Consider the following 27534-nt stretch of genomic DNA (forward strand, 5'->3'; position numbering starts at 1 on the left):
AGATGTCCATGTATATATATATCTATATATATATCTATATATATATAAATGTGTGTTTCTGTCCCCAGATGTCCATGTATATATATCTATATATATATATAAATGTGTGTTTCTGTCCCCAGATGTCCATGTATATATATATATAAATGTGTGTTTCTGTCCCCAGATGTCCATGTATATATATATCTATATATATATCTATATATATATATAAATGTGTGTTTCTGTCCCCAGATGTCCATGCTGGTGTTCCTGGTGTTCCTGGTGCTGCCGCTGTGCGCTGCTTTTCCTCAAGGTATCATACTCTATCCTGTGATTGGTTCATGGTTCTATCAGAGCTGTGATTGGTTCAAGGTTCTATCAGCTGTGATTGGGGCGGCTGTGGCTCAAGAGGTAGAGCAGGTCGTCCAATGATCCATGGGTCGGCGGTTCGAATCCCGGCTCCTCCTGGCTACATGTCGAAGTGTCCTTGGGCAAGACACTGAACCCCAAACTGCTCCCGATGTGCTGGTTGGTACCTTGCATGGCTTCTGCCGCAATCTGTGTATGAATGTGTGTGTGAATGGGTGAATGTAATGCACAATCTATGTAAAGCGCCTTGGATAAAGGCGCTATATAAATGCACCATTTACCATTTACCATTGGTTCATGGTTCTATCAGCTGTGATTGGTTCATGGTTCTATCAGAGCTGTGATTGGTTACTCAAGGTATACTGTACTCTATCCAGGTGTGATCTCACCTCACAGATAAAATGTTCACGTTCCCAGATTACAGTGTGATTACAGATTACATTGTGATTACAGATTACATTGTGATTACAGATTACATTGTGATTACAGATTACATTGTGATTACAGATTACAGTGATTACAGATTAGTGATTAAAATTACAGTGATTACAGATTACATTGTGTTCAGACCTCACAGATAAGATGTTTACAGTATTTAATACCACATTGTGATCTCACAGACCTCACAGATAAGATGTTCACGTTCCCAGACCAGACCAACATCGCTCACGTCAAACTGAACACGACCTACGACACCTTCAAAGCTGTCACTGTCTGTCTGAAGTAAGTAATCCATAGATTACACTGTGTCTGAAGTAAGTAATCCATAGATTACACTGTGTCTGAAGTAAATAATCCATAGATTACACTGTGTCTGAAGTAAGTAATCCATAGATTACACTGTGTCTGAAGTAAGTAATCCATAGATTACACTGTGTCTGAAGTAAATAATCCATAGATTACACTGTGTCTGAAGTAAGTAATCCATAGATTACACTGTGTCTGAAGTAAGTAATCCATAGATTACACTGTCTGAAGTAAATAATCCATAGATTACACTGTGTCTGAAGTAAGTAATCCATAGATTACACTGTGTCTGAAGTAAGTAATCTATAGATTACACTGTGTGTCTGAAACAATATCTTACACTGACTGTTGTCTATGGAAATAGTTATCTCCCACATGGGGCAGGATTTATCTGGGAAGAAGAGAAGATCAGTCTTGTCTGGGTTCAGTTTGAGGTGGTTAGAAGACATCCACTCATTCCACTGTGAGATGTCAGCCAGGCTTGAGGTGGTGAGAAGACATCCACAGTGAGATGTCAGCCAGGCTTGAGGTGGTGAGAAGACATCCACAGTGAAATGTCAGCCAGGCTTGAGGTGGTGAGAAGACATCCACAGTGAGATGTCAGCCAGGCTTGAGGTGGTGAGAAGACATCCACAGTGAGATGTCAGCCAGGCTTGAGGTGGTGAGAAGACAAGATGTCAGCCAGGCGTGCAGTGATGCACTCTTTCACCTGACTAGCAGAGAGGGGGGGTAGGATAGAAACAGTTGAATGTCATCGTTATATCAGTGATGTTCTCCATGTTCTCTCCATGTTCTCTCCATGTTCTCTCCATGTTCTCCATGTTCTCCATGTTCTCTCCATGTTCTCCATGTTCTCTCCATGTTCTCTCCATGTTCTCTCCATGTTCTCCATATTCTCTCCGTGTTCTCCATGTTCTCTCCATGTTCTCTCCATGTTCCCCATGTTCTCTCCATGTTCTCTCCATGTTCTCCATGTTCTCCATGTTCTCTCCATGTTCTCTCCATGTTCTCCATGTTCTCCATGCTCTCTCCATGTTCTCTCCATGTTCTCCATGTCCTCTCCATGTTCTCTCCATGTTCTCTCCATGTTCTCCATGTCCTCTCCATGTTCTCTCCATGTTCTCCATGCTCCAGGTCCTTCACGGACCTCCAGAGGGCCCACGTGCTGTTCTCCATGACCAACCCGGCCAACAACCACGCCTTCGCCATCTTCAAGATCTCCAGCACAGACAGCTTCTACCTCCACGTGGCCTCCTACTACCTCTACTTCTCTGGCCACCAGGTACATGTTCTCCATGTCCTTCATGTTGTCTCCATGTTCTAGCCATGTTCTCCATGTTCTCTCCATGTTCTCTACATGTTCTCTCCATGTTCTCTCCATGTTGTCCATGTTCTCTCCATGTTCTGTCCATGTTCTCTCCATGTTCTATCCATGTTCTCTCCATGTTGTCCATGTTCTCTCCATGTTCTGTCCATGTTCTCTCCATGTTCTCTCCATGTTCTCTCCATGTTCTCTCCATGTTGTCCACGTCCTTCATGTTCTCTCCATGTTCTCTCCATGTTCTATCCATGCTTGGACAACGCTCCACACGTCGAAAACTCTTCTCCCTTCATGTTGTCTCCATGTTCTAGCCATGTTCTCCATGTTCTCTCCATGTTCTCTCCATGTTCTATCCATGTTGTCCATGTTCTCTCCATGTTCTCTCCATGTTCTATCCATGTTCTATCCATGTTCTCTCCATGTTGTCCATGTTCTCTCCATGTTGTCCACGTCCTTCATGTTCTCTCCATGTTCTCTCCATGTTCTATCCATGCTTGGACAACGCTCCACACGTCGAAAACTCTTCTCCCTTCTGGCTCCAAAACTGTGGAATGAACTTTCCATTACAGTCAGAACTGCAGACTCACTCCCAATCTAAACTATGGAATGAACTCCCTATTGCAGTCAGAACTACAGACGCACTCCCAATCTAAACTATGGAATGAACTCCCTATTGCAGTCAGAACTACAGACTCACTCCCAATCTAAACTATGGAATGAACTCCCTATTGCAGTCAGAACTGCAGACTCACTCCCAATCTAAACTATGGAATGAACTCCCTATTGCAGTCAGAACTGCAGACTCACTCCCAATCTAAACTATGGAATGAACTCCCTATTGCAGTCAGAACTACAGACTCACTCCCAATCTAAACTATGGAATGAACTTCCTATTGCAGTCAGAACTACAGACTCACTCCCAATCTAAACTATGGAATGAACTCCCTATTGCAGTCAGAACTGCAGACTCACTCCCAATCTAAACTATGGAATGAACTCCCTATTGCAGTCAGAACTGCAGACTCACTCCCAATCTAAACTATGGAATGAACTCCCTATTGCAGTCAGAACTACAGACTCACTCCCAATCTAAACTATGGAATGAACTTCCTATTGCAGTCAGAACTGCAGACTCACTCCCAATCTAAACTATGGAATGAACTCCCCATTGCAGTCAGAACTACAGACTCACTCCCGATCTTCCGCCGTAGTCTGAAAGCCCACCTCTTCAGACTACATCTTGGCCCGTAGCACTTGCTGTATATTATGTAACTTAGATAGCATTTTATGTAGACATAGCAATAGTATATATGCATAGTTTCATTATATAGATATTCCACTGTTAGGTTCTTAGCTTACATATGATTTATGATAACCTTCTTCATGTACAGTATGTGATGTATCACCATGTGTTGTTCTTGCTTTTTGATTGGTTGATTGATTGAGGGTCCACCTTGTTCAATTCATCAAAAGCTTAATGTAAATCTCTCTGGATTAAGAGCGTCTGATAAATACATTGTAAATTACCTCTACTTCTACTTCTGACCTCTGACCTCTGACCCTAACCTCTACTTCTCTTAGCCTGGCTAATAAGCCAGACTCAAATCACACTGTCGTGTGGTATTTGAGTCTGGAGATGCTGTGCATGGATCTTGTTTCCCGGGGGGCGGGTTCAAACATTTTCTCTTTGACGCAATTGGTCAGAGCTACTGTCAGTCAAAGGTCTCAAGCATTGAACGTCACTGTACCAAAGCCCGCCCATATTGCATACCGTGTCCCGATTGGCCACACCAGTTCTCTGGTGTAGGAAATGGGCGTACAATTGAGCCTCTCCAGACCGTAATCCGCCGGCAGGCTGATTCGGTCTGGCTTATTAGCCAGGCTATACTTCTCTGGCCACCAGTACAAGATGAACAGCTGGAACCACCTCTGACCTCTGACCTCTAACCTCTACTTCTTGGCCACCAGTACAAGATGAACAGCTGGAACCACCTCTGACCTCTGACCTCTAACCTCTACTTCTTGGCCACCAGTACAAGATGAACAGCTGGAACCACCTCTGCGCCACCTGGGACTCCAAGAACGGCCTGGCTCAGATGTGGGTGGACGGGCAGCCCACCACGCGCAAGCTGATCCGACCCGAGGAGGTCCTCAAGGGGTCCCCGATCATTATGATAGGACAGGTAGGAGGAGGGGTCCCCGATCATTATGATAGGACAGGTAGGAGGAGGGGTCCCCGATCATTATGATAGGACAGGTAGGAGGAGGGGTCCCCGATCATTATGATAGGACAGGTAGGAGGAGGGGTCCCCGATCATTATGATAGGACAGGTAGGAGGAGGGGTCCCCGATCATCATGATAGGACAGGTAGGAGGAGGGGTCCCCGATCATTATGATAGGACAGGTAGGGGGAGGGGTCCCCGATCATTATGATAGGACAGGTAGGAGGAGGGGTCCCCGATCATTATGATAGGACAGGTAGGAGGAGGGGCCCCTGATCATTATGATAGGACAGGTAGGAGGAGGGGTCCCCGATCATTATGATGGGACAGGTAGGAGGAGGGGTCCCCGATCATCATGCTAGGACCTCTAATCTGACCTCTACCTGTCATGATAGATGGTAGAGGTCAGAGGTCATCGTCATGGAGACATCGTTCTGCTTCTCCAGACCGATAGCAATACTAATAACCGATAATAACTAAACATACATCTCATGGATGCACCTGGGACGTATCAGGGTTTCGGGTCTTCCAACATCATACCCCTCGCTCAGGTGACCCAGCCGGGGTGATCAAGTCCCGACTTGCTGCAGGGCAATGGTGCTTCCTCCTCGGAGGACACAGGCTGGGTTGCCAACCCATACTGCTCACCTCCTCACGGAGGACACAGGCTGGGGCGCTAACCCATACTGCTCCCGGGGTGCCGTCTACATTCCGGCTGTCACCCGTCTCTCCGGTAGTCACCAGACTATACCTGGTTGTTGTCACATAGTCTATTCCTATGAGTCACTATAAATAGAAGAACTATAACTAAAATACATCGCATGGATGCGCCTGGGACGTATCCTCAGTGTATATAAATATACACATACAAAAGACTAGTGAGTAACGATATAACACAGCTTTGACAGGATATCATATCAAAGAGATGCAAAAGCCTCTGGGTGTTGGTCAGCAGATAAAACAAACCATTTAGCAGAACTACAAGCATATTTCTAGGTGTTCTAGGGTTAATAAAACAACTGCATGGTTTCTCCTCCACAGTTAATAAAACAACTGCATGGTTTCTCCTCCACAGTTAATAAAACAACTGCATGGTTTCTCCTCCACAGTTAATAAAACAACTGCATGGTTTCTCCTCCACAGTGGCAGACTTCTCGCGGAGGCTTCGAGACGTCCCAGTCCTTCGTGGGGATGATGTCAGAGGTCCACATGTGGGACTACGTCCTGCCGTCCTGTGAGATCCAGCGCTACATGATCAACCGTCACTTCACGCCCGGAAACGTCGTCAACTGGAGAGCGCTGGAGTTCGACGCGGTGGGCAAGGTGGTGCTGGAGGACATCGGATGCATTTACTGAGCGCACGCACGCACGCACGCACGCACGCACGCACGCACGCACGCACGCACGCACGCACGCACGCACTTGATGCCCGGCCACAAAACGGCCTGGCCAATCAGCAGCAGCTATCCCGCCTCTAGCTGCTGCTGATTGGCCAGGCCGTTTTGTGGCCGGGCATCAAGTCTGCCTGAGAGTTCCCAGATGGGAGCAGAAGGGGGGAACCCAGTGTACTCTCTGCTGCCCCATCTGGCGGAGTCAGGTTACGCACGCACACCCAGTTCACATTATTATTGGGGGTCCCCAGTTCACATTATTATTGGGGGTCCCCAGTTCACATTATTATTGGGGGTCCCCAGTTCAACTATGATTATTAATTTGGGTGGTCCCCAGTTCAAATGGGGGGGCTTAATGTGACACCTCGGCTACGGCTGCTCCCAGGACACGCCTCCCTCTGTGATTCGTCTAGACCTCCAGTAGTCTAAGGTGCTATTATAACAAATGTCATGTTTTCTTTTGTCCCTCATTTTTTCACAATTCCCCTAATTTTGTATAATTTGGACGACAAACAAAAGGTGTGTGTGTGTGTGTGTGTGTGTGTGTGTGTGTGTGTGTGTGTGTGTGTGTGTGTGTGTGTGTGTGTGTGTGTGTGTGTGTGTGTGTGTGTGTGTGTGTGTGTGTGCGTGTGTGTGTGTGCTAAGCGGGTTGTTTGGTTTCAACGGGCCAAGCGGGTTGGTTGGTTTCAACGGGCCAAGCGGGTTGGTTGGTTTCAACGGGCCCCAAGCGGGTTGGTTGGTTTCAACGGGCCAAGCGGGTTGGTTGGTTTCAACGGGCCAAGCGGGTTGGTTGGTTTCAACGGGCCCCAAGCGGGTTGGTTGGTTTCAACGGGCCAAGCGGGTTGGTTGGTTTCAACGGGCCAAGCGGGTTGGTTGGTTTCAACGGGCCCCAAGCGGGTTGGTTGGTTTCAACGGGCCAAGCGGGTTGGTTGGTTTCAACGGGCCAAGCGGGTTGGTTGGTTTCAACGGGCCCCAAGCGGGTTGGTTGGTTTCAACGGGCCAAGCGGGTTGGTTGGTTTCAACGGGCCAAGCGGGTTGGTTGGTTTCAACGGGCCCCAAGCGGGTTGGTTGGTTTCAACGGGCCAAGCGGGTTGGTTGGTTTCAACGGGCCAAGCGGGTTGGTTGGTTTCAACGGGCCCCAAGCGGGTTGGTTGGTTTCAACGGGCCAAGCGGGTTGGTTGGTTTCAACGGGCCAAGCGGGTTGGTTGGTTTCAACGGGCCAAGCGGGTTGGTTGGTTTCAACGGGCCAAGCGGGTTGGTTGGTTTCAACGGGCCCCAAGCGGGTTGGTTGGTTTCAACGGGCCAAGCGGGTTGGTTGGTTTCAACGGGCCAAGCGGGTTGGTTGGTTTCAACGGGCCAAGCGGGTAATTCCAACTATGCCTTTTTAATTGTCCAAGTGCCTTTTTTATTTTACACACACAGCCAGCTTTTGTTTGTGTTCCAACTTTTCCAAAATGAAGGCCCAAGCCCCCGTTAAGAAGGTAAATGAAGGCCCAAGCCCCCGTTAAGAAGGTAAATGAAGGCCCAGCCCCCGTTAAGAAGGTAAATGAAGGCCCAAGCCCCCGTTAAGAAGGTAAATGAAGGCCCAGCCCCCGTTAAGAAGGTAAATGAAGGCCCAGCCCCCGTTAAGAAGGTAAATGAAGGCCCAGCCCCCGTTAAGAAGGTAAATGAAGGCCCAAGCCCCCGTTAAGAAGGTAAATGAAGGCCCAAGCCCCCGTTAAGAAGGTAAATGAAGGCCCAAGCCCCCGTTAAGAAGGTAAATGAAGGCCCAAGCCCCCGTTAAGAAGGTAAATGAAGGCCCAGCCCCCGTTAAGAAGGTAAATGAAGGCCCAGCCCCCGTTAAGAAGGTAAATGAAGGCCAAGCCCCCGTTAAGAAGGTAAATGAAGGCCCAAGCCCCCGTTAAGAAGGTAAATGAAGGCCAAGCCCCCGTTAAGAAGGTAAATGAAGGCCCAAGCCCCCGTTAAGAAGGTAAATAAAACACCTTTAAGAAGGTAAAAAAACACCAGTTTCCCGTATGTGATTATGAGCCAAAGGACCATTTGTTGGTGCTATTTAGCACCATTTGTTTTTAGAGTGTAGATGAATCCAAACGTTTAGAAGCAAATGGTCTTCATTATATTCTCTAATTCTCAACTATAATCATGTATAAACTAAATAGTCTTCATTCTGTTCAGTGATTCTCAACTCTAAACGTGTATAAACTAAATGTCTTCATTGTTTTCTGATTCTCAACTATACACGTGTAACATCTAAATGGTCTTAATTCTGTTTTCTGATTGTGCTGAACGTCTATTAAAATCTGAAAAACCATAAAAAGGTGTCTTTCACATTGTGTACATCACATGGAATGGGATTGTTGCTCATTGGTGTATTTAGCAATGTTCATTTTTTTTTAACAAAAACCTTTTTCTGACAAAAAACTAAATTAAAACTAAGCTATGATGTCTGAAAATATGAGTGTAATCAAGACTAGAGCTTTCCTCCACAACAGTGACGACGACTACGTGGGGGCTGCGGGGCTCGAGCCCCCTTGATGATTTTAGGGGATTTCTAGTTCTCGTCTTGCATTGACTGTGTAAATAAATGGTAAATGGTGCATTTATATAGCGCCTTTATCCAAGGCGCTTTACATAGATTGTGCATTACATTCACCCATTCATACACTGATGGCGGCAGTAACCATGCAAGGTACCAACCAGCACATCAGGAGCAATTAGGGGTTCAGTGTCTTGCTCAAGGACACTTCGACACTAACTCTGGGGGAGCCCGGGTTCGAACTGGCGACCTTGCGGTTACCATCCGGAAACTCTACCCCTGAGCCACCGCCGCCCCGTGTATACAATCGCGCTGCTCTCTGTTTTCCTCACTGTCCGGGGCGGGGGGTGGTGGACCGCGTTGCCTGTCCCTTGTAGGCTACACATGCAGATCATCAGGCATTGATTATAGTATAAATAGTATAAATATAGTTATATTTGGCCTATTATTTATGCTATATATTATTGACCGCGTCTGTGTCACAGTCTCACAGTCACAGACATTGCGCACACGAGAGAGAGGGAGAGAGAGAGAGGGAGAGGGGTGCTGCGTGTTAAAAAATAAATAGGCTACTCATCTTTGTGTTCTGTTTCACCTTATTGCAGAGTGACCGTCACAGGGAAAAGAAACAAGGGGTTTAGAAGAGAAAAAGTCCGTTATGGAGAAAAGGAAAAGCCTATGCACTCCTCACAGAGTGATTAGACTACTAATGAGTGACAGGTGATGCCACTTTTGGAGCGTGGCTGAGGATGTCTGTTGGAGAGAGTGAGTGAGACAGAACCTGCCGAGTCAGACACGACTAGCGGGGCGGCACGGGGAGGCGGGGCGGCACGGGCCCCCTTGAGGATTATGAAAACTATTCGTCCCTGCTCCACAAAGTAACAGCTTTAGTATTGACTTGTGCTTTCGTTTGAAATGTACCCATTCTAATCAATCAATCAATCAATCAATCAATCAACATGTTAGGGAGGGGAAAGTATTGATACTTTTCCTTAAAGTAATACATTGGAGTACTTTTCCCACCACTGTAATACAACCGTGTGTTGTAGGCTATAGCTTGCACTGCAGTTGCTGCATGTGTCCACAGGAGGGCAGCGTTGTGTCATTGAATCACAGCACAACTCAAAAATGTTTCTTTTCAGACTTCAACTTGAAAGGTCGCAGATCTAGGGTCTAGATCTGTAGATCTGCTACCACACTCATCTGTCCATTAATAATACTAAGATACCACTGTCATGTGTCCATATTTATTTATAGATATAGTACTATAATAGTACACCCCTTTCCCCCTCACTGTATATGCCCCCCCCCCCCTTTTACCTCCTTTATGATGATTTCCTGTTTTTGGCTATAGGCCTATAGAAATGTATATTTGTACATCTCTAAATGTTATGATGAATTGAAAATGGTGGACCATATTGTAAACAAGTGTAATGCTTTATTTATGGTGTCGTCCACAGTTAACAGTCTTTGTATTGAGTTGTGCTTGAAATTATGTACCTACCGGTATGCTGCATACTGTTAATAAATACTTCAATCAATCAATTTATAGACAAACAGTTTGTCTATAAATTGATTGATTATCACAAACTAGTAGGCCTACAGTAGGTTTTATTTATAGCACTGGACAGCTAGGGTCCAGTGCGGTCCACCTTTTTCAATTCATCAGAACATTTAGAGACGACCACCATTATTGTAATGCTTTACAAAGGTTTTAAATACACAATAATATGTTCTTTGAGATTATAATAAATATATACATTTTCAAATCGAATTCATAGTTTAATAAAAATGCAATAATAAAAAGTACACCGAGTCGGATTTGTTTTGATGCAGCTCAACGCTACGTCATCAGCCGCGTGTGGTTGCCATGGGCGGTGCGTCAATTTAAATCTTTTCAGAAGGAAAACCAAACCGGTAAAATCATGGATATTTCCTGGTCAGTTCAAACTTCAAACCAAAACGCCGCAAACATTGATGACAAACAAGACAATGATAGTGAAACTTACTGTATTTCTGCAAACTGTTATTAAATATTTCAATAAATCAATCAAACCACTGCCCTGGTCCAGAGACTCGCTATAAACAGTAAGCAGTGGACCAGGACTATGAAACCACCACCACGTCTCAGACAGAGCGGTGGAGCAGGGCTTCCACAGCCGGTGACAGAGCGGTGGAGCAGGGCTTCCACAGCCGGTGACAGAGCGGTGGAGCAGGGCTTCCACAGCCGGTGACAGAGCGGTGGAGCAGGGCTTCCACAGCCGGTGACAGAGCGGTGGAGCCGGGCTTCCACAGCCGGTGACAGAGCGGTGGAGCCGGGCTTCCACAGCCGGTGACAGAGCGGTGGAGCCGGGCTTCCACAGCCGGTGACAGAGCGGTGGAGCCGGGCTTCCACAGCCGGTGACAGAGCGGTGGAGCCGGGCTTCCACAGCCGGTGACAGACCGGTGGAGCCGGGCTTCCACAGCCGGTGTGGAGCCGGGGCAGGTAGCAGAGCTTAGGCTAATTAACCAATAAATGCAGAAGTGAATGGATGGAAGGACACTAAGGAAGTTCCACGACTTCAGCTCTAATAATGGTGAGTGAAATAAATCAATGAAACACCTAAGTTAGCTCTGATCCATATATAGATAGCCCTAATGAGGTCTGTTATATTTTAGATAATAATGCAGTAGCAAAACGCATTATCATAATGTGTTGTTATTGTCTGACTGAGGAAGTTGGAAGTTCCAACTTCCTCAGTCAGACAATAACAACACATGGACAGTTCCATGGTCTGGAGAATGCTTGGCGGTGAAGTTCCTCCCGACATAAAGACACTGTAAATAATAACTTAATGCTCAACTTTGTTGTTGTTGGTGAATGGTACGGTGGTGCATAGCTTTGTTCCCTTTCCTCCCGCCGTGGAGATAACAACATAACAGAGTAAACAGACTCATACTAGGCCTAATGCTCTACTATATTTGTTGTTGTTGGTGGTGGTGGTGTTGGTGCATACTAGCTTTGTTCCTTTTCCTAATAGGCCTACACAACAAAGATATAGGCCTATAAATACATACCATCAGTAGGCCTAAATATGCTCAACTTGTTGTTGGTTAATGAATGGTTGGAGCATATAGTCTTTTTTCTTCTTCCCTTTCCTCTCGCCGTGGAGATGCTCAGCATGGATGTATTGTGTTGTTGGAGTGATGCGGTGGTGTTTCCACATGACAGTATACACTAGGCTACTGTATAGTAGGCTGAGCTCACACGGTTAATGCAATGCTCTATGCTCGTTGGCAATGTTCCCTCTAATTTGTTTTCGGTCTGAGCAAACACTCAAACCTCCTGAGCAGACATCAGCAACTACTGAGCAATCATACATCACCTTGACACCAACTATCCCAACGTTAGATAATGAGAAGTGAGCGCCCCTCACTTCACACAGGTGTGAATTCTTTCTTTTTTCCAAATGGATTTTGGTATACGAGTGAATCAATGAATAGTTACATAAGGTTACGCAAGTTACATTTTTGAGTGGTGCAAACCACTCCAATAACCAGCTTTGTCTGTATGTATGTGTCTATGTATGTGTACCTGTACGTGGGACCCAAAAAAATGAGAATGGTTACTATGGTCATTGACATTACGTCAGACCACAGCTGATCAGGCTATATAAGACCTCCACTCAGTTCACACAGGTGTGATTTTTATTTTATATCAAGGTGGTAGGCTAGCAATTTTAGAAATATTCTGTTAGTCTATATCAGTGCAGGTTCTCAACCTTTTCAGGCTGTGACCCCCCAAAGTAATCATATTTGAACTGGGGACCCCCCACCCAGACAAGCAACAGAATGGTTCCACAGATAAATATTGTGAAAATAGACGATCTACAAACTCGTTGTGAACTTGTAGATCGGCTATTTTCACAATTGTTGCCTCTTTCTTTATTATTTAATAATCTGGCCAATGTTTGACCAGTTTTATAGCATGGTTTGCTGATTACTTTTCATGCAGTAATGGTATTTTTCTTTTAGAGCCTTTGAGGTATTATAGAAGTCTTAAAAGTCCTTAAATTGTCACTTCACTGTCATCTGGCCCTGGGGTCCTCCCCCCCACCCCCAAATCACGTGGGGACCCACAGGTTGAGAACGACTGGTATATGAATACTCAATTGTGCATTACATGGGGGGCATGAGAAAACGTAAAAACTTTATTGACACACACACACACTAAGACGAGTTTGTTGGTGTTTTTTAACTCCTATTTTCTCAGATTGTCGAACGTCAGCAGCCCCTTATGGCCCCTACTACGCCAGCTATGGGCTATTATTATATAAGCTACATAGCAGAGGGATTGATTGATTGAAGAAAGATGTATTAACAGATTTGAGAATTACAGAGAGAGGTTCCATATGGGGCTAGACCGCTAGAGATTAACGTTAGCTTCCACATGTTTCATTCACAAGCACACCGGACTGGGGGCTTGTTGTGCTGTAGTGATAACCACGTTAGCTAACCAGCTAATGCGAAGCTAACGTTAGTCCCCCTCTCGTTGTTGTTGCGCACAGCCGTTCTTTTATCCACACTTCCATCCGTTCGCCTTTTAAATCTAAATGTACCATCAACGCACGGGTCCAAGGCAACGCAATCTTATCTGGTTTCATTAACACTGACAGCAGTGCTGCCTGCTCCTGCTGTTACGTCTCCACCTCTAAGGTCCCCACTCGCCGTGCAGACGGCGCAGTCATACACAGGAGAGGAGAGGAGACCAAAGAGTCAAAAAAGGAGGGGAGGAGACCTGTCTGTCGCCTCGCCTGTGTAATCTAAATAAACTGTAAAGTAAATAGAAATAAAGTGTCTGTGCGCGACAGATTTCAGTTGTGCGCGGGAGCATTTGGCCATGTGTGCGCGCGCGCGCACGGGCGCACCTTAGGGGGAACATTGCTCGTTGGGTAGTGTCATGGCCGCCCCAATGCATTTCCAATGGGAGTCACATGGTTTGACACAACATTGTGTTGTGTGAGGGGGAGGGGCGCAGTCGAAACACAGCTGAAAGCCATACAACAGACCATGTGACCTCCATTGGAAATGCATTGGGGGCGGCCATGACACTCACAACAAAAATCACTGCATTAACCGTGTGAGCTCAGCCTTAGGCCTCACTCAGACCTTTACTGCTGTATGCTTGTTGGATGAATGTTGTGTAGTGTCATGGCCGCCCCAATGCATTTCCAATGGAAGTCACATGGTTTGTAGTCCACATTTTGGACTACAAGCTGTTGTATGGCTTTTGGCTGTGTTTCGACTACGCCCCTCCCCCTCATACAACACAAATGTTGTGTCAAACCATGTGACTCCCATTGGAAATGCATTGGGGCGGCCATGACACTACACAACATTCATCCAACAAGCATACAGCAATGCAGTAAAGGTCTGAGTGAGGCCTTAGGGTGCACTCACACGGTTAATGCAATTCTCTGTGCTCGTTGGATCAATGCTGTGTAGTATCATGGCCGCCCAATGCATTTCCAATGGAGGTCACATGGTTTGACACAACATAGGGGGAGGGGTCTGTTGTATGGCTTTCAGCTGTGTTTCGACTGCGCCCCTCCCCCTCATACAACACAATGTTGTGTCAAACCATGTGACCTCCATTGGAAATGCATTGGGCGGCCATGACACAACACAGCATTGATCCAACGAGCACAGAGAATTGCATTAACCGTGTGAGTGCACCCTTAGGCCTCACTCAGACCTTTACTGCATGTTGTGTGTTGTGTAGTGTCATGGCCGTGTAGTGTCATGGCCGCTCCAATGCATTTCTAATGGGAGTCACATGGTTTGACACAACATTTGTGTTGTATGAGGGGGAGGGGCGCAGTCGAAACACAGCCGAAAGCCATACAACAGCTTGTAGTCCAAAATGTGGACTACAAACCATGTGACTTCCATTGGAAATGCATTGGGGCGGCCATGACACTACACGGCCATGACACTACACAACACACAACATGCAGTAAAGGTCTGAGTGAGGCCTATTACAACCGTGTGTTGTATAGAGCTTGCACTGCAGTTGCTGCATGTGTCCACAGGAGGGCAGCGTTGTCATGTTTGAATCACAGCTCACTGCAGTTGTGTCCATAATGTATTTATAGACAAACTACTACTAATATATACTATTAATATATACCACACTGTCAACTGTCCATATGTATAATATTCCAGTAGGGTTTAGTTTTTCCTGTCCTGGTATAAATATAGTATAGTATAGTATAGTATAGTATAGTATAGTATAGTATAGTATAGTATAGTATATGTATATGATGTATTACCATGTGTGTTATAGTATAGTATAGTATATGTATAGTGTAGTGTAGTGTAGTGTAGTGTAGTGTAGTGTAGTATATGATGTATTACCATGTGTGTTGCTCTTGCTTACTGTAAATCACTCTGGATTAAGAGTGTCTGACAAATGCCTGAATTGTGAATTGTAAATTATATTTTATAGAATTTATATTATATAAATATAGCCTATTTTATAATAATATAAATTGTGTATTGAATGGAAATTGAGATATAATATGCTGGGTGATAACAAGGGAAACATAACTATGCTTGAATATTTAACTCTGAAATGTAGTGTACAAGAAAATATGTTTTGTCTTCTGTAGTTAAACCATGGTCATCAATTTAGAATTTAGTCATTTATCAGACGCTCTTAATCCAGTGTTTTACAGTAAGCAAGAACAATACATGGTGATACATCACATTATAGAAATAGAACAACACATGGTGATACATCACATACATAGAAATAGAACAACACATGGTGATACATCACATACATAGAAATAGAACAACACATGGTGATACATCACATACATAGAAAAAGAACAACACATGGTGATACATCACATACATAGAAATAGAACAACACATGGTGATACATCACATTATAGAAATAGAACAACACATGGTGATACATCACATTATAGAGAGAACAACACATGGTGATACATCACATTATAGAAATAGAACAACACATGGTGATTCATCACATTATAGAAATAGAACAACACATGGTGATACATCACATTATAGAAATAGAACAACACATGGTGATACATCACATTATAGAAATACAGTAGAACAACACATGGTGATACATCACATTATAGAAATAGAACAACACATGGTGATTCATCACATACATAGAGATAGAACAACACATGGTGATACATCACATTATAGAAATAGAACAACACATGGTGATACATCACATTATAGAAATAGAACAACACATGGTGATACATCACATTATAGAAATAGAACAACACATGGTGATTCATCACATACATAGAGATAGAACAACACATGGTGATACATCACATTATAGAGATAGAACAACACATGGTGATACATCACATTATAGAAATAGAACAACACATGGTGATACATCACATTATAGAAATAGAACAACACATGGTGATTCATCACATACATAGAGATAGAACAACACATGGTGATACATCACATTATAGAAATACAGTAGAACAACACATGGTGATACATCACATTATAGAAATAGAACAACACATGGTAATACGTCACATACATAGAAATAGTCATCACATCATGAATCATACGTAAGCTACGTAAGCTAAGAACATTATATAGAAATATCTATATAATGAAACTATGCGTAAACACTATATAGTCTATGTCTACATAAAGTGCTATCTAAATTACATAAATTGAGCCTTTGCATACGCCTGTAAGGTTGTCGAGGCTAGGGGAGGGGTAAGATGGAGCTAAGATGGAGTCTGAAGAGGTGGGTTTTCAGACTACGGTGGAAGATTAGGAGTAAATGTTGCATTTAAATGGTAAATGGTGCATTTATATAGCGCCTTTATCCAAGGCGCTTTACATAGATTGTGCATTACATTCACCCATTCACACACACATTCACACACCGATGGCAGCGGAAACCATGCAAGGCACCAACTAGCACATCAGGAGCAATTAGGGGTTCAGTGTCTTCCTCAAGGACACTTCGACACTAACTCTGGGGGAGCCCGGGTTCGAACTGGCAACCTTACGGTTACCATCCAGCCACTCTACCCCTGAGCCACCACCGCCGCCTAGGAGTGAGTCTGTAGTTGTCTCCACCAGGCCGAAGGCATGGGGAGAGAGTATGTTTTGCACTCCGTCCGTGTGTGTGTGTGTGTGCGTCCGTCCGTCCTTCCTTCCTTCCTTCCGTCCGTCTGTTACCAGCTAATCTCCGGCACCGTTGGCCCGATCCATGCCAAACTTTGCACACACACTCTCTGGATGCCAACGACGAACCTCTGCCCCAAATATTCCTCAACGGCCTGTTATAGCGCCACCATGAGGCCGATTTAGGCAAAACACATTTATGTAGATTACTCGTACACATTTTATCCATACATCACACAATTCGGTATACACTATCCTCATAGTCATGTGATCAACACGGATCTGCACCATCTTCCTTCCTGATTGGCTAAGCTCACATGATTGGTCCGTTTCGAACAAAATGCCACAAATCACAAACACAGTGTGCAATTTCCGTGAAATTATACACGCACATTTCCACTAGGCTGAGGATGACATGACACAATTTATTTTCCAAACCAGCCTCATGGTGGCGCTATAACAGGGCAATTCCTGTTTTTACCTATAACTGCATCGATCTGTGTACAACTTTGTATGCGCACTCCCTAGAGGCCATGGAAAAACATTTTCCCTGCATCCCTCCACATCTGCCGGTTATAGCGCCACCATGAGGCCGATTTCTGCAAAACACATTGTTTATATTAGTCGCACAGATTTCATCCAAATCTCATGCAAATCGGTATACATGATCTCTGTAGTCATGTGATCAAGACGAGTCTGTTTGATTTCTCAGATTCTACACTGATTGGCTAAGATTGCCTTCCAAAGTCTTCAGGAGTGGCCCGTTTTGTACAAAATGCTGCACACGTCCTGCTCATCCAGAATTCTATCCTCAGAGATGCTATGAGTGATCTGGCTCTGCATTTGCAAGAAAATTGTTGCAAAAAACAAACAAACATGTTTATATCACTCCTAAACATTTTGCCAAACATCACACACACTCCTATCCTCCTGGTGGAGACCTGTGCCCAGAAGGGCACTTTTTCTAGTTCTGACTGTAATTGGAAGTTCATTCCATAGTTTAGATTGGGAGTGAGGCTGCAATTCTGACTGAAATGTGAAGTTCATTCCATAGTTTTGAGCCAGAAGGGAGAAGAGTTCAGGACGCGTGGAGCGTTGTCACAGCGTTTTTAGTAAATGGTGCATTTATATAGCGCCTTTATCCAAGGCGCTTTACAGAGATTGTGCATTACATTCACCCACACATTCACACACCGATGGCAGCGGAAACCATGCAAGGCACCAGCCAGCATATCAGGAGCAATTAGGGGTTCAGTGTTTTGCTCAAGGACACTTCGACACTAACTCTGGTGGAGCCCGGGTTCGAACTGGCAAACTTGCGGTTACCATCCAGCCACTCTACCCCTGAGCCACTGCCGCCCCAGTGAAGGTACTTCCACCTTCCCTGCGTCGGCTGATCTGAACGCGCAGGAGGGTTTGTAGGTGATAACGTGTTAAAGTTTGGAAGCGCTCGTATTAATTAACGTGTCGGGCTGCTGCCTCCTGCATTCTGTGCACATTCAGAATAGGTGGTACGCAGGGCCGCTCAGTGACTTCGACGAGCGCTTCCAAACCCCAACACTTAGAAAAAGAATCACCTGCACAGAAAAGTAGCTCATAACATGTCTATGAAACAAACGCTTTGCAGATTGAAAGAGGATAATTCAAGCTTTCCCTACAGCTGCAATGTTGGGGAGTTTAACGTAATTTAATACAAGCAGATTGCAATTCGCAAATGCAATTTGGATCAATGGGTTAGGGTTAGGATGTCAATGAAGGGTTTTGCAACTCTAGATTCATCCTATTATAAAAATAAATCTAGTGTTGCAAATTGCGTCCATGTCCAGTCTATATGTTATTTATCTATCTGCACTGGTATTAGACATAGAACAGGAACGTATAGATTTGCATGTGGAGGTGATTAAACATATAGGAATGTATAGATTTGCATGTTAGGGGCAGATGGCGATGATTGGACATGGCCCGGGGGAGGGGTCGGGGGTGGGGGCTTTGGGGGGGGGGGGGGGGGGGGGTTATAATTACAGTACGTTCTACTGCCTTGCCCAAGGGGGGGGGGGGGGGGGGGGGTGTACAGTTTAAGAGCTTTACTTTCCTTCTCTTCAGATGAACAAGCAGGTTTTTTATTTTATTTTTTTCACATGAACAAGCAGGTTTTCCATTCCTCTTCTGTCAACCATCTCATTATGTTGTACAGTAAGTGCAGTAAGATTACACAACGAGAGCCTGGAGCAAAATAATTAAATGGAGAGAAAACTTCAAGTTGATTATTATAGTCACCGACCGGCACTAGTACTCACATCTTTCTTTCTTTCTTTCGGGATCCCCCAGGAGGAAGTCACTAATGTTGCTCTGGAGAGGATGTTTCTGCACCCACAGAACCTGAACTTGTATCATTCAGTAGATGTAAGTCCCATATAGGGTTAGGGTTAGGGTATAGGGTACCCTAACCCTAACCCTTTTATCATTCAGTAGATGTAAGTCCCATATAGGTGTCACTGTTGAGAGATTGTGTTTTTGTTGCACCTCAAAAGGCTTCAGAACACACAGAGAAAACCCCATAGCACAGACAATCCACTGAATGTTCAAAGGTCAGGTCAGGTTGCGTGGGTGTAGCTGAGGTCAAAGGTCAGGTTGCGTGGATGTAATCGAGGTCATAAACCCTAAAAATAAAAAATATTTAAACTTGTTGAAACCTTTAAACAACACAAACCCCTCCTCCCCAGCCCCCCCCCCCCCCCACCCCACCCTATTAAACACCACAAACCCCCCCTCCCCCAGCCCCCCCACCCTAACTATTAATTAAAAAGATCTTTGAACATTTTGTTGACATTCTCTGAATATTTCCACCTCTAATGACAGAATGCATGCATCAGGTTGGAAGTGGTCAAATAAATGCATGTCTGGGAAAACCTCGACTCCAAAGTGAGTCCAAAATATACGTTTAACACAAGTTTACTGTGTTTACACCTGTTTACTGTGTTTACACCTGTTTACTGTGTTTACACCTGTGTACTGTGTTTACACCTGTTTACTGTGGTCTGGTCCATAGCTCTAATGTGTTGCATTTAGAGTGTGTGTGTGTGTGTGTGTGTGTGTGTGTGTGTGTGTGTGTGTGTGTGTGTGTGTGTGTGTGTGTGTGTGTGTGTGTGTGTGTGTGTGTGTGTGTGTGTGTGTGTGTGTGTGTGTGTGTGTGTGTGTGTGTGCATGATAATCAAACTTGGAGCTTGGAGATCCATTGTCAGTGGAGTTAGGAGGTTTTCTCTGTCATTGATAAGAACTATCAATGACAGATCAAACCACCTAACTCCACTTGAGCTGTATTTGGGTAAAGTGGTGATAATATAATGACACATGCAAGTATCTGATAATATACAATGTCACAATACCAACTTTGATGAGGCAGTATATTGCTTTGTTTAAAAAAATATAAGGTTTCCTTCAACATTTCTAACATAAACCTTTGGTGTCCAACATGCCTGGGTTCACATTCTGGCAAGTGGACTGTTATGGTTAGGGTTATTAGGGGCCGTTTGGAGGTGTTTCTCCCTTTAGGGGAATGTTGAGGACGTAGGATTCTCACGGCCGAGGTTCATTGGGTGTCTTCTGAGCAGAAGGAGAACAAGATGGAGCAGGTTTGACATTTGAGTCTCATTCCTGCGTGGGATAGGGTTAGGGGACCGTCTCCGTGGGATTACAGCTCTTCATTTAATGTCAATCATGTCACGAAGCAGAACGGATGGGATTATGGAGGTTACGTAACCTCGGCTTGGGGCGTTGTATGACACTGTACGGCAGGGCTTCTCAGAGTGGGTGCTGGGGCACCTTAGGGTGCCTTCAGTAAAGTGTAGCTCAGTATAAATGTATTATATAACATGCACAGCATCCAGTGGTGTAGCTCAGTATAAATGTATTATATAACATGCACAGCATCCAGTGGTGTAGCTCAGTATAAATGTATTATATAACATGCACAGTATCCAGTGGTGTAGCTCAGTATAAATGTATTATATAACATGCACAGCGTCCAGTGGTGTAGCTCAGTATAAATGTATTATATAACATGCACAGCGTCCAGTGGTGTAGCTCAGTATAAATGTATTATATAACATGCACAGCGTCCAGTGGTGTAGCTCAGTATAAATGTATTATATAACATGCACAGCATCCAGTGGTGTAGCTCAGTATAAATGTATTATATAACATGCACAGCGTCCAGTGGTGTAGCTCAGTATAAATGTATTATATAACATGCACAGCGTCCAGTGGTGTAGCTCAGTATAAATGTATTATATAACATGCACAGCATCCAGTGGTGTAGCTCAGTATAAATGTATTATATAACATGCACAGCTTCCACATTATATTATTAAAACTGATCTGTATCAGTTTGAACAAACAGTGAAGAGCGGGAGACTATATATATATATATATATATGTCATTTTATATATAGTTATTTCTCTCGTAGCATCTGAAGAAAGACGCCATGTCACCCTAGCCTGGCTAATAAGCCAGACCGAAACAGTGTTGTGTGATATTAGTCTGGCTTATTAGCCAGGCTAACGTCACCCACCTGTCATAGGCAGATTTGACACCTTGTTGCGAAAAATGGGATAGGCCCATAAAATATAAATTACCATGCTCATTTCTGTGATTTATGGCGTTATCTTTCACAACTAAAGAAAAATAAACAAATAAATAAAATAGATGGATGATAGATGATTGTGTGTTGTATAACTGTGGTCAAATACATAGTTTTCTATGCATTTCGGGGGTTTTGGGGGATTTAACCTCCCAAATTGTTCCGCACGCGCCGCAAAGCAGCACCCATACCATTTTCTCTCATTTTGTACAAAATGCCGCAAATCATGAAAACTGTGCACTAGGCTGAGGAAGAAATGCCACTTTTCAAAAACGCTCCTATCCTGGTGAGACCTGTTCACCGACCTGTTCACCGACCTGTTCACCGACCTGTTCACCGACCTGTTCACCGAGAGGCACTTCTTTAACTAACCCTAACCCTAACCCTAACCCTATCCTGGTGAGACCTGTTCACCGACCTGTTCACCGACCTGTTCACCGACCTGTTCACCGAGAGGCACTTCTTTCTATAGTTTATGATGATTTAACATGCTGTTTACATACGGCTTTAACAAGAATAGAAACAATGCAGTTAAAAGAAACCGGTGGTACAGTCTGGTGACTCAATGTGATCACATGACTACAGTCTGGTGACTCAATGTGATCACATGACTACAGTCTGGTGACTCAATGTGATCACATGACTACAGTCTGGTGACTCAATGTGATCACATGACTACAGTCTGGTGACTCAATGTGATCACATGACTACAGTCTGGTGACTCAATGTGATCACATGACTACAGTCTGGTGACTCAATGTGATCACATGACTACAGTCTGGTGACTCAATGTGATCACATGACTACAGTCTGGTGACTCAATGTGATCACATGACTACAGTCTGGTGACTCAATGTGATCACATGACTACAGTCTGGTGACTCAATGTGATCACATGACTACAGTCTGGTGACTCAATGTGATCACATGACTACAGTCTGGTGACTCAATGTGATCACATGACTACAGTCTGTGATAATCAGGCTACTACTTGGCCTCACACCCCGAATCCACCTCACCCCTGCCCACTTTGACAGGCTGGAATGGCTTAGGGTTGACGACAGAGTACAGCATCTTGCAATGGGTCTGGTCCACAAGATTCACTACACCACCAAGATACCCATGTACCTGTCTAAATACTTCACTAAGATACCCATGTACCCGTCTAAATACTTCACTAAGATACCCATGTACCTGTCTAAATACTTCACTAAGATACCCATGTACCTGTCTAAATACTTCACTAAGATACCCATGTACCTGTCTAAATACTTCACCCATGTACCTGTCTAAATACTTCACTAAGATACCCATGTACCTGTCTAAATACTTCACTAAGATACCCATGTACCTGTCTAAATACTTCACTAAGATACCCATGTACCCGTCTAAATACTTCACTAAGATACCCATGTACCTGTCTAAATACTTCACTAAGATACCCATGTACCTGTCTAAATACTTCACCAAGATACCCATGTACCTGTCTAAATACTTCACCAAGATACCCATGTCCCTGTCTAAATACTTCAATAAGATACCCATGTACCTGTCTAAATACTTCACCAAGATACCCATGTACCTGTCTAAATACTTCACTAAGATACCCATGTACCTGTCTAAATACTTCACTAAGATACCCATGTACCTGTCTAAATACTTCACTAAGATACCCATGTACCTGTCTAAATACTTCACTAAGATACCCATGTACCTGTCTAAATACTTCACTAAGATACCCATGTACCTGTCTAAATACTTCACTAAGATACCCATGTACCTGTCTAAATACTTCACTAAGATGCCCATGTACCTGTCTAAATACTTCACTAAGATACCCATGTACCTGTCTAAATACTTCACTAAGATACCCATGTACCCGTCTAAATACTTCACTAAGATACCCATGTACCTGTCTAAATACTTCACTAAGATACCCATGTACCTGTCTAAATACTTCACTAAGATACCCATGTACCTGTCTAAATACTTCACCCATGTACCTGTCTAAATACTTCACTAAGATACCCATGTACCTGTCTAAATACTTCACTAAGATACCCATGTACCTGTCTAAATACTTCACTAAGATACCCATGTACCCGTCTAAATACTTCACTAAGATACCCATGTACCTGTCTAAATACTTCACTAAGATACCCATGTACCCGTCTAAATACTTCACTAAGATACCCATGTACCTGTCTAAATACTTCACCAAGATACCCATGTACCTGTCTAAATACTTCACCAAGATACCCATGTCCCTGTCTAAATACTTCACTAAGATACCCATGTACCTGTCTAAATACTTCACCAAGATACCCATGTACCTGTCTAAATACTTCACTAAGATACCCATGTACCTGTCTAAATACTTCACTAAGATACCCATGTACCCGTCTAAATACTTCACTAAGATACCCATGTACCTGTCTAAATACTTCACTAAGATACCCATGTACCTGTCTAAATACTTCCTTAATGTGAACAAAGTCCACACCCACAACACCAGAGGGAGTTCAACAAACCATGTGCAACCCAGATTCGGCACAATCAAGGGACTAAATTAATGTGGAACGCCCTACCAACAGTCATTAAGACATGCAAGACGTCTGTCCCTCCTTAGGTTAGGATGAGGACGTCTGTCCCTCCTTAGGTGTGCATAAGGACGACCGTGCACGTGCGCGTGCATTGTTTTAATGCTATGTTTTGTTTTTTTAAGAGTGGCACGATGAGACTCGCTCTAAAAGAGTGTTCCAACAAACCTCACCTCAGTTCCAATTTCAGCTCAATGACCCATTTTTTACAAAGAGATTATGCCAGGGTGACAGAGGAGCCTGCTCGACCGGTGTGTGTGTGTGTGTGTGTGTGTGTGTGTGCGTGTGCGTGCGCGTGCGTGCGTGCGTGCGTGTGCAATTGAGCTCTGGAACACACAGACTTGCTTTCCCAATCCCCACCAAATAGGACTGTCAATCTAAGGGTCCTCACCCTAGTTTTTCTTTGGGCTCAAAACGGCTACTTGCCCAAATGTACCCAAATGTGCTGCTTTTGGGTCAAATCTTAGATTGACTGGCCTAAAAGGGTTAGGGCCCTAACCCTTTTAGGGTCCTAACCCTTTTAGGGCCCTAACCCTAACCCTGGCCTAAAAAACCCTAAAAAGTCACGCCTGTAAATTACTCTTTCATCCACATTTAACCACTTGAACCCCAACATCCCTATATTCTGGGGGAGGATTCACCAGAAACTATCATACGAGTTGACACAGCACCCTAGGGTGACACACAGCACCCTAGGGTGACACAGCACCCTAAGGTGACACAGCACCCTAAGGTGACACAGCACCCTAGGGTGACACAGCACCCTAGGGTGACACACACAGCACCCTAAGGTGACACAGCACCCTAGGGTGACACAGCACCCTAGGGTGACACACACACAGCACCCTAGGGTGACACAGCACCCTAGGGTGACACACACAGCACCCTAGGGTGACACACACAGCACCCTAGGGTGACACACACAGCACCCTAGGGTGACACAGCACCCTAGGGTGACACACAGCACCCTAGGGTGACACACACAGCACCCTAGGGTGACACACACAGCACCCTAAGGTGACACACACAGCACCCTAGGGTGACACAGCACCCTAGGGTGACACACACAGCACCCTAGGGTGACACAGCACCCTAGGGTGACACAGCACCCTAAGGTGACACACACAGCACCCTACGGTGACACACACAGCACCCTAAGGTGACACACACAGCACCCTACGGTGACACACACAGCACCCTAAGGTGACACACACAGCACCCTAGGGTGACACACACAGCACCCTAGGGTGACACACACAGCACCCTAGGGTGACACAGCACCCTAGGGTGACACAGCACCCTAAGGTGACACACACAGCACCCTACGGTGACACACACAGCACCCTACGGTGACACACAGCACCCTAAGGTGACACACACAGCACCCTACGGTGACACACACAGCACCCTAAGGTGACACACACAGCACCCTACGGTGACACACACAGCACCCTAAGGTGACACACACAGCACCCTAAGGTGACACACACAGCACCCTAAGGTGACACACAGCACCCTAAGGTGACACACACAGCACCCTAAGGTGACACACACAGCACCCTAAGGTGACACACACAGCACCCTACGGTGACACACACAGCACCCTAAGGTGACACACACAGCACCCTAAGGTGACACACACAGCACCCTAAGGTGACACACACAGCACCCTAAGGTGACACACACAGCACCCTACGGTGACACACACAGCACCCTACGGTGACACACAGCACCCTACGGTGACACACACAGCACCCTAAGGTGACACAGCACCCACTTTGAGAGTCACTGATGTGGGCCACACACACACACACACACACACACACACACACACACACACACATACACACACCTCACATAACGTGGTATAAAACAGCGTCCTGACAACAGTTATGATAAGTGTGATCATTATATCTAGTAGAGGACATCGTTAAATGGGATGTTCTTCTGACACAAAATTACTAATGATTAACTTTGATTGCTGACAGCCCACACACGCACGCACTCACGCACGCACGCACGCACGCATGTATACACATACGCACGCACGCACGCACGCATGTATACACATACGCACGCACGCATGCACGCATGTATACACATACACACGCATGCACGCATGTATACACATACACACGCACGCACGCATGTATACACATACGCACGCACGCACACATGTATACACATACACACGCACGCACGCATGTATACACATACACACGCATGCACGCATGTATACACATACACACGCACACACGCATGTATACACATGTATACACACGCACGCACACACGTATGCACGCACGCACGCACGCACGCACGCACGCACGCACGCACGCACGCACGCACGCACGCACGCACGCACCCACACACACACACACACACACACACACACACACACACACACACACACACACACACACACACACACACACACACACACACACACACACACACACACACACACACACACACACACACACGCACACTCTCTCTCTCTCTCTTAAGGAGGTGGAGTCCTTGCCTCAGGTTCTCCAAGGAGATTCTCTCTCTCTCTCTCTCTCTGTGTGTGTGTCTCTCTCTCTCTCTCTCTCTCTCTCTCTCTCTCTCTCTGTGTGTGTCTCTCTGTCTCTCTCTCAGGTGCTCTCAGGTGAGATTCACCCTCTCTCTCTCACAGAACAACTTTCAGCACAGCCTCTCTACTCACAGCCTCTCTACTCACAGCCTCTCTACTCACAGCCTCTCTACGAGTGTCTAAAGGTGAGTCTTCTAAAATAAACGTACAGTCAGTGTGAAGTTTATATTGATGCTTTGTGGTATACATGTGTACAGTTTACAGTCAGTTTATATTGATGCTTTGTGGTATACATGTGTACAGTTTACAGTCAGTTTACAATGTGTGGTGTGCTCGTAGGAAGCTTGTAGAAAGCATGCATGAGTTGCATAACTTTTTACAACTCCACATGACGTGTGGGATGGTTTTACACTGTCAAAGTGCAGCCCTGAGGCCGTGGAGAGGCTATTTAATGCCTTGATGTCATATTCGACCATTTAGGCCTATTATTGCCAATCATTTTGGTCATTTAGCCCATCTGGCGTCTCACTTTTTGTTTTAAAATGATCATTTGGGTCATGCGTGGTTTGGCTGACTTGGTGCTGTAGCTGTAGGGGATATTTATCATGTTATTTTAACATCTTGCAGGAAAAGAGACGAGAGAGCTTTACAACAGAAAGACAACTATTAGGGGACTAACTATTAGGGCATTAGAACACTGATGCCTGTCAGTCACAATGTGGGACAGACAGGGTCTCAATGTGAACACTGATGCCTGTCAGTCACAATGTGGGACAGACAGGGTCTCAATGTGAACACTGATGCCTGTCAGTCACAATGTGGGACAGACAGGGTCTCAATTTGAACACTGATGCCTGTCAGTCACAATGTGGGACAGACAGGGTCTCAATGTGAACACTGATGCCTGTCAGTCACAATGTGGGACAGACAGGGTCTCAATTTGAACACTGATGC

The 27534-nt window shown here is 44.9% G+C and overlaps 2 protein-coding genes across 2 annotated transcripts in view; both read left to right on the forward strand.

Annotated features, from left to right (window-relative positions):
- Window positions 1-234: 234 nt before the first annotated feature.
- LOC306919125 (C-reactive protein-like) lies at window positions 235-5998 on the forward strand (the record flags this gene model as incomplete). Its single annotated transcript, XM_079531961.1, has 5 exons — window positions 235-295; window positions 972-1074; window positions 2233-2380; window positions 4453-4602; window positions 5786-5998. The coding sequence occupies 5 exons, from the start codon at window positions 235-237 to the stop codon at window positions 5996-5998; spliced, it is 675 nt and encodes a 224-aa protein (XP_079388087.1).
- A 4903-nt stretch (window positions 5999-10901) lies between these two features.
- Window positions 10902-27534, forward strand: part of LOC306919120 (calpain-1 catalytic subunit-like) — a 68661-nt gene continuing 52028 nt past the window's right edge. The window contains exons 1-2 of the mRNA XM_079531956.1: window positions 10902-11145; window positions 26683-26765. The gene's annotated coding sequence lies outside the window, so the exon portion shown is untranslated. The remainder of the gene's footprint in view (window positions 11146-26682; window positions 26766-27534) is intronic.

This window comes from Electrona antarctica (genome assembly GCF_951216825.1).
Source record: "Electrona antarctica genome assembly, contig: scaffold_57, whole genome shotgun sequence".
NCBI lineage: Eukaryota > Metazoa > Chordata > Actinopteri > Myctophiformes > Myctophidae > Electrona > Electrona antarctica.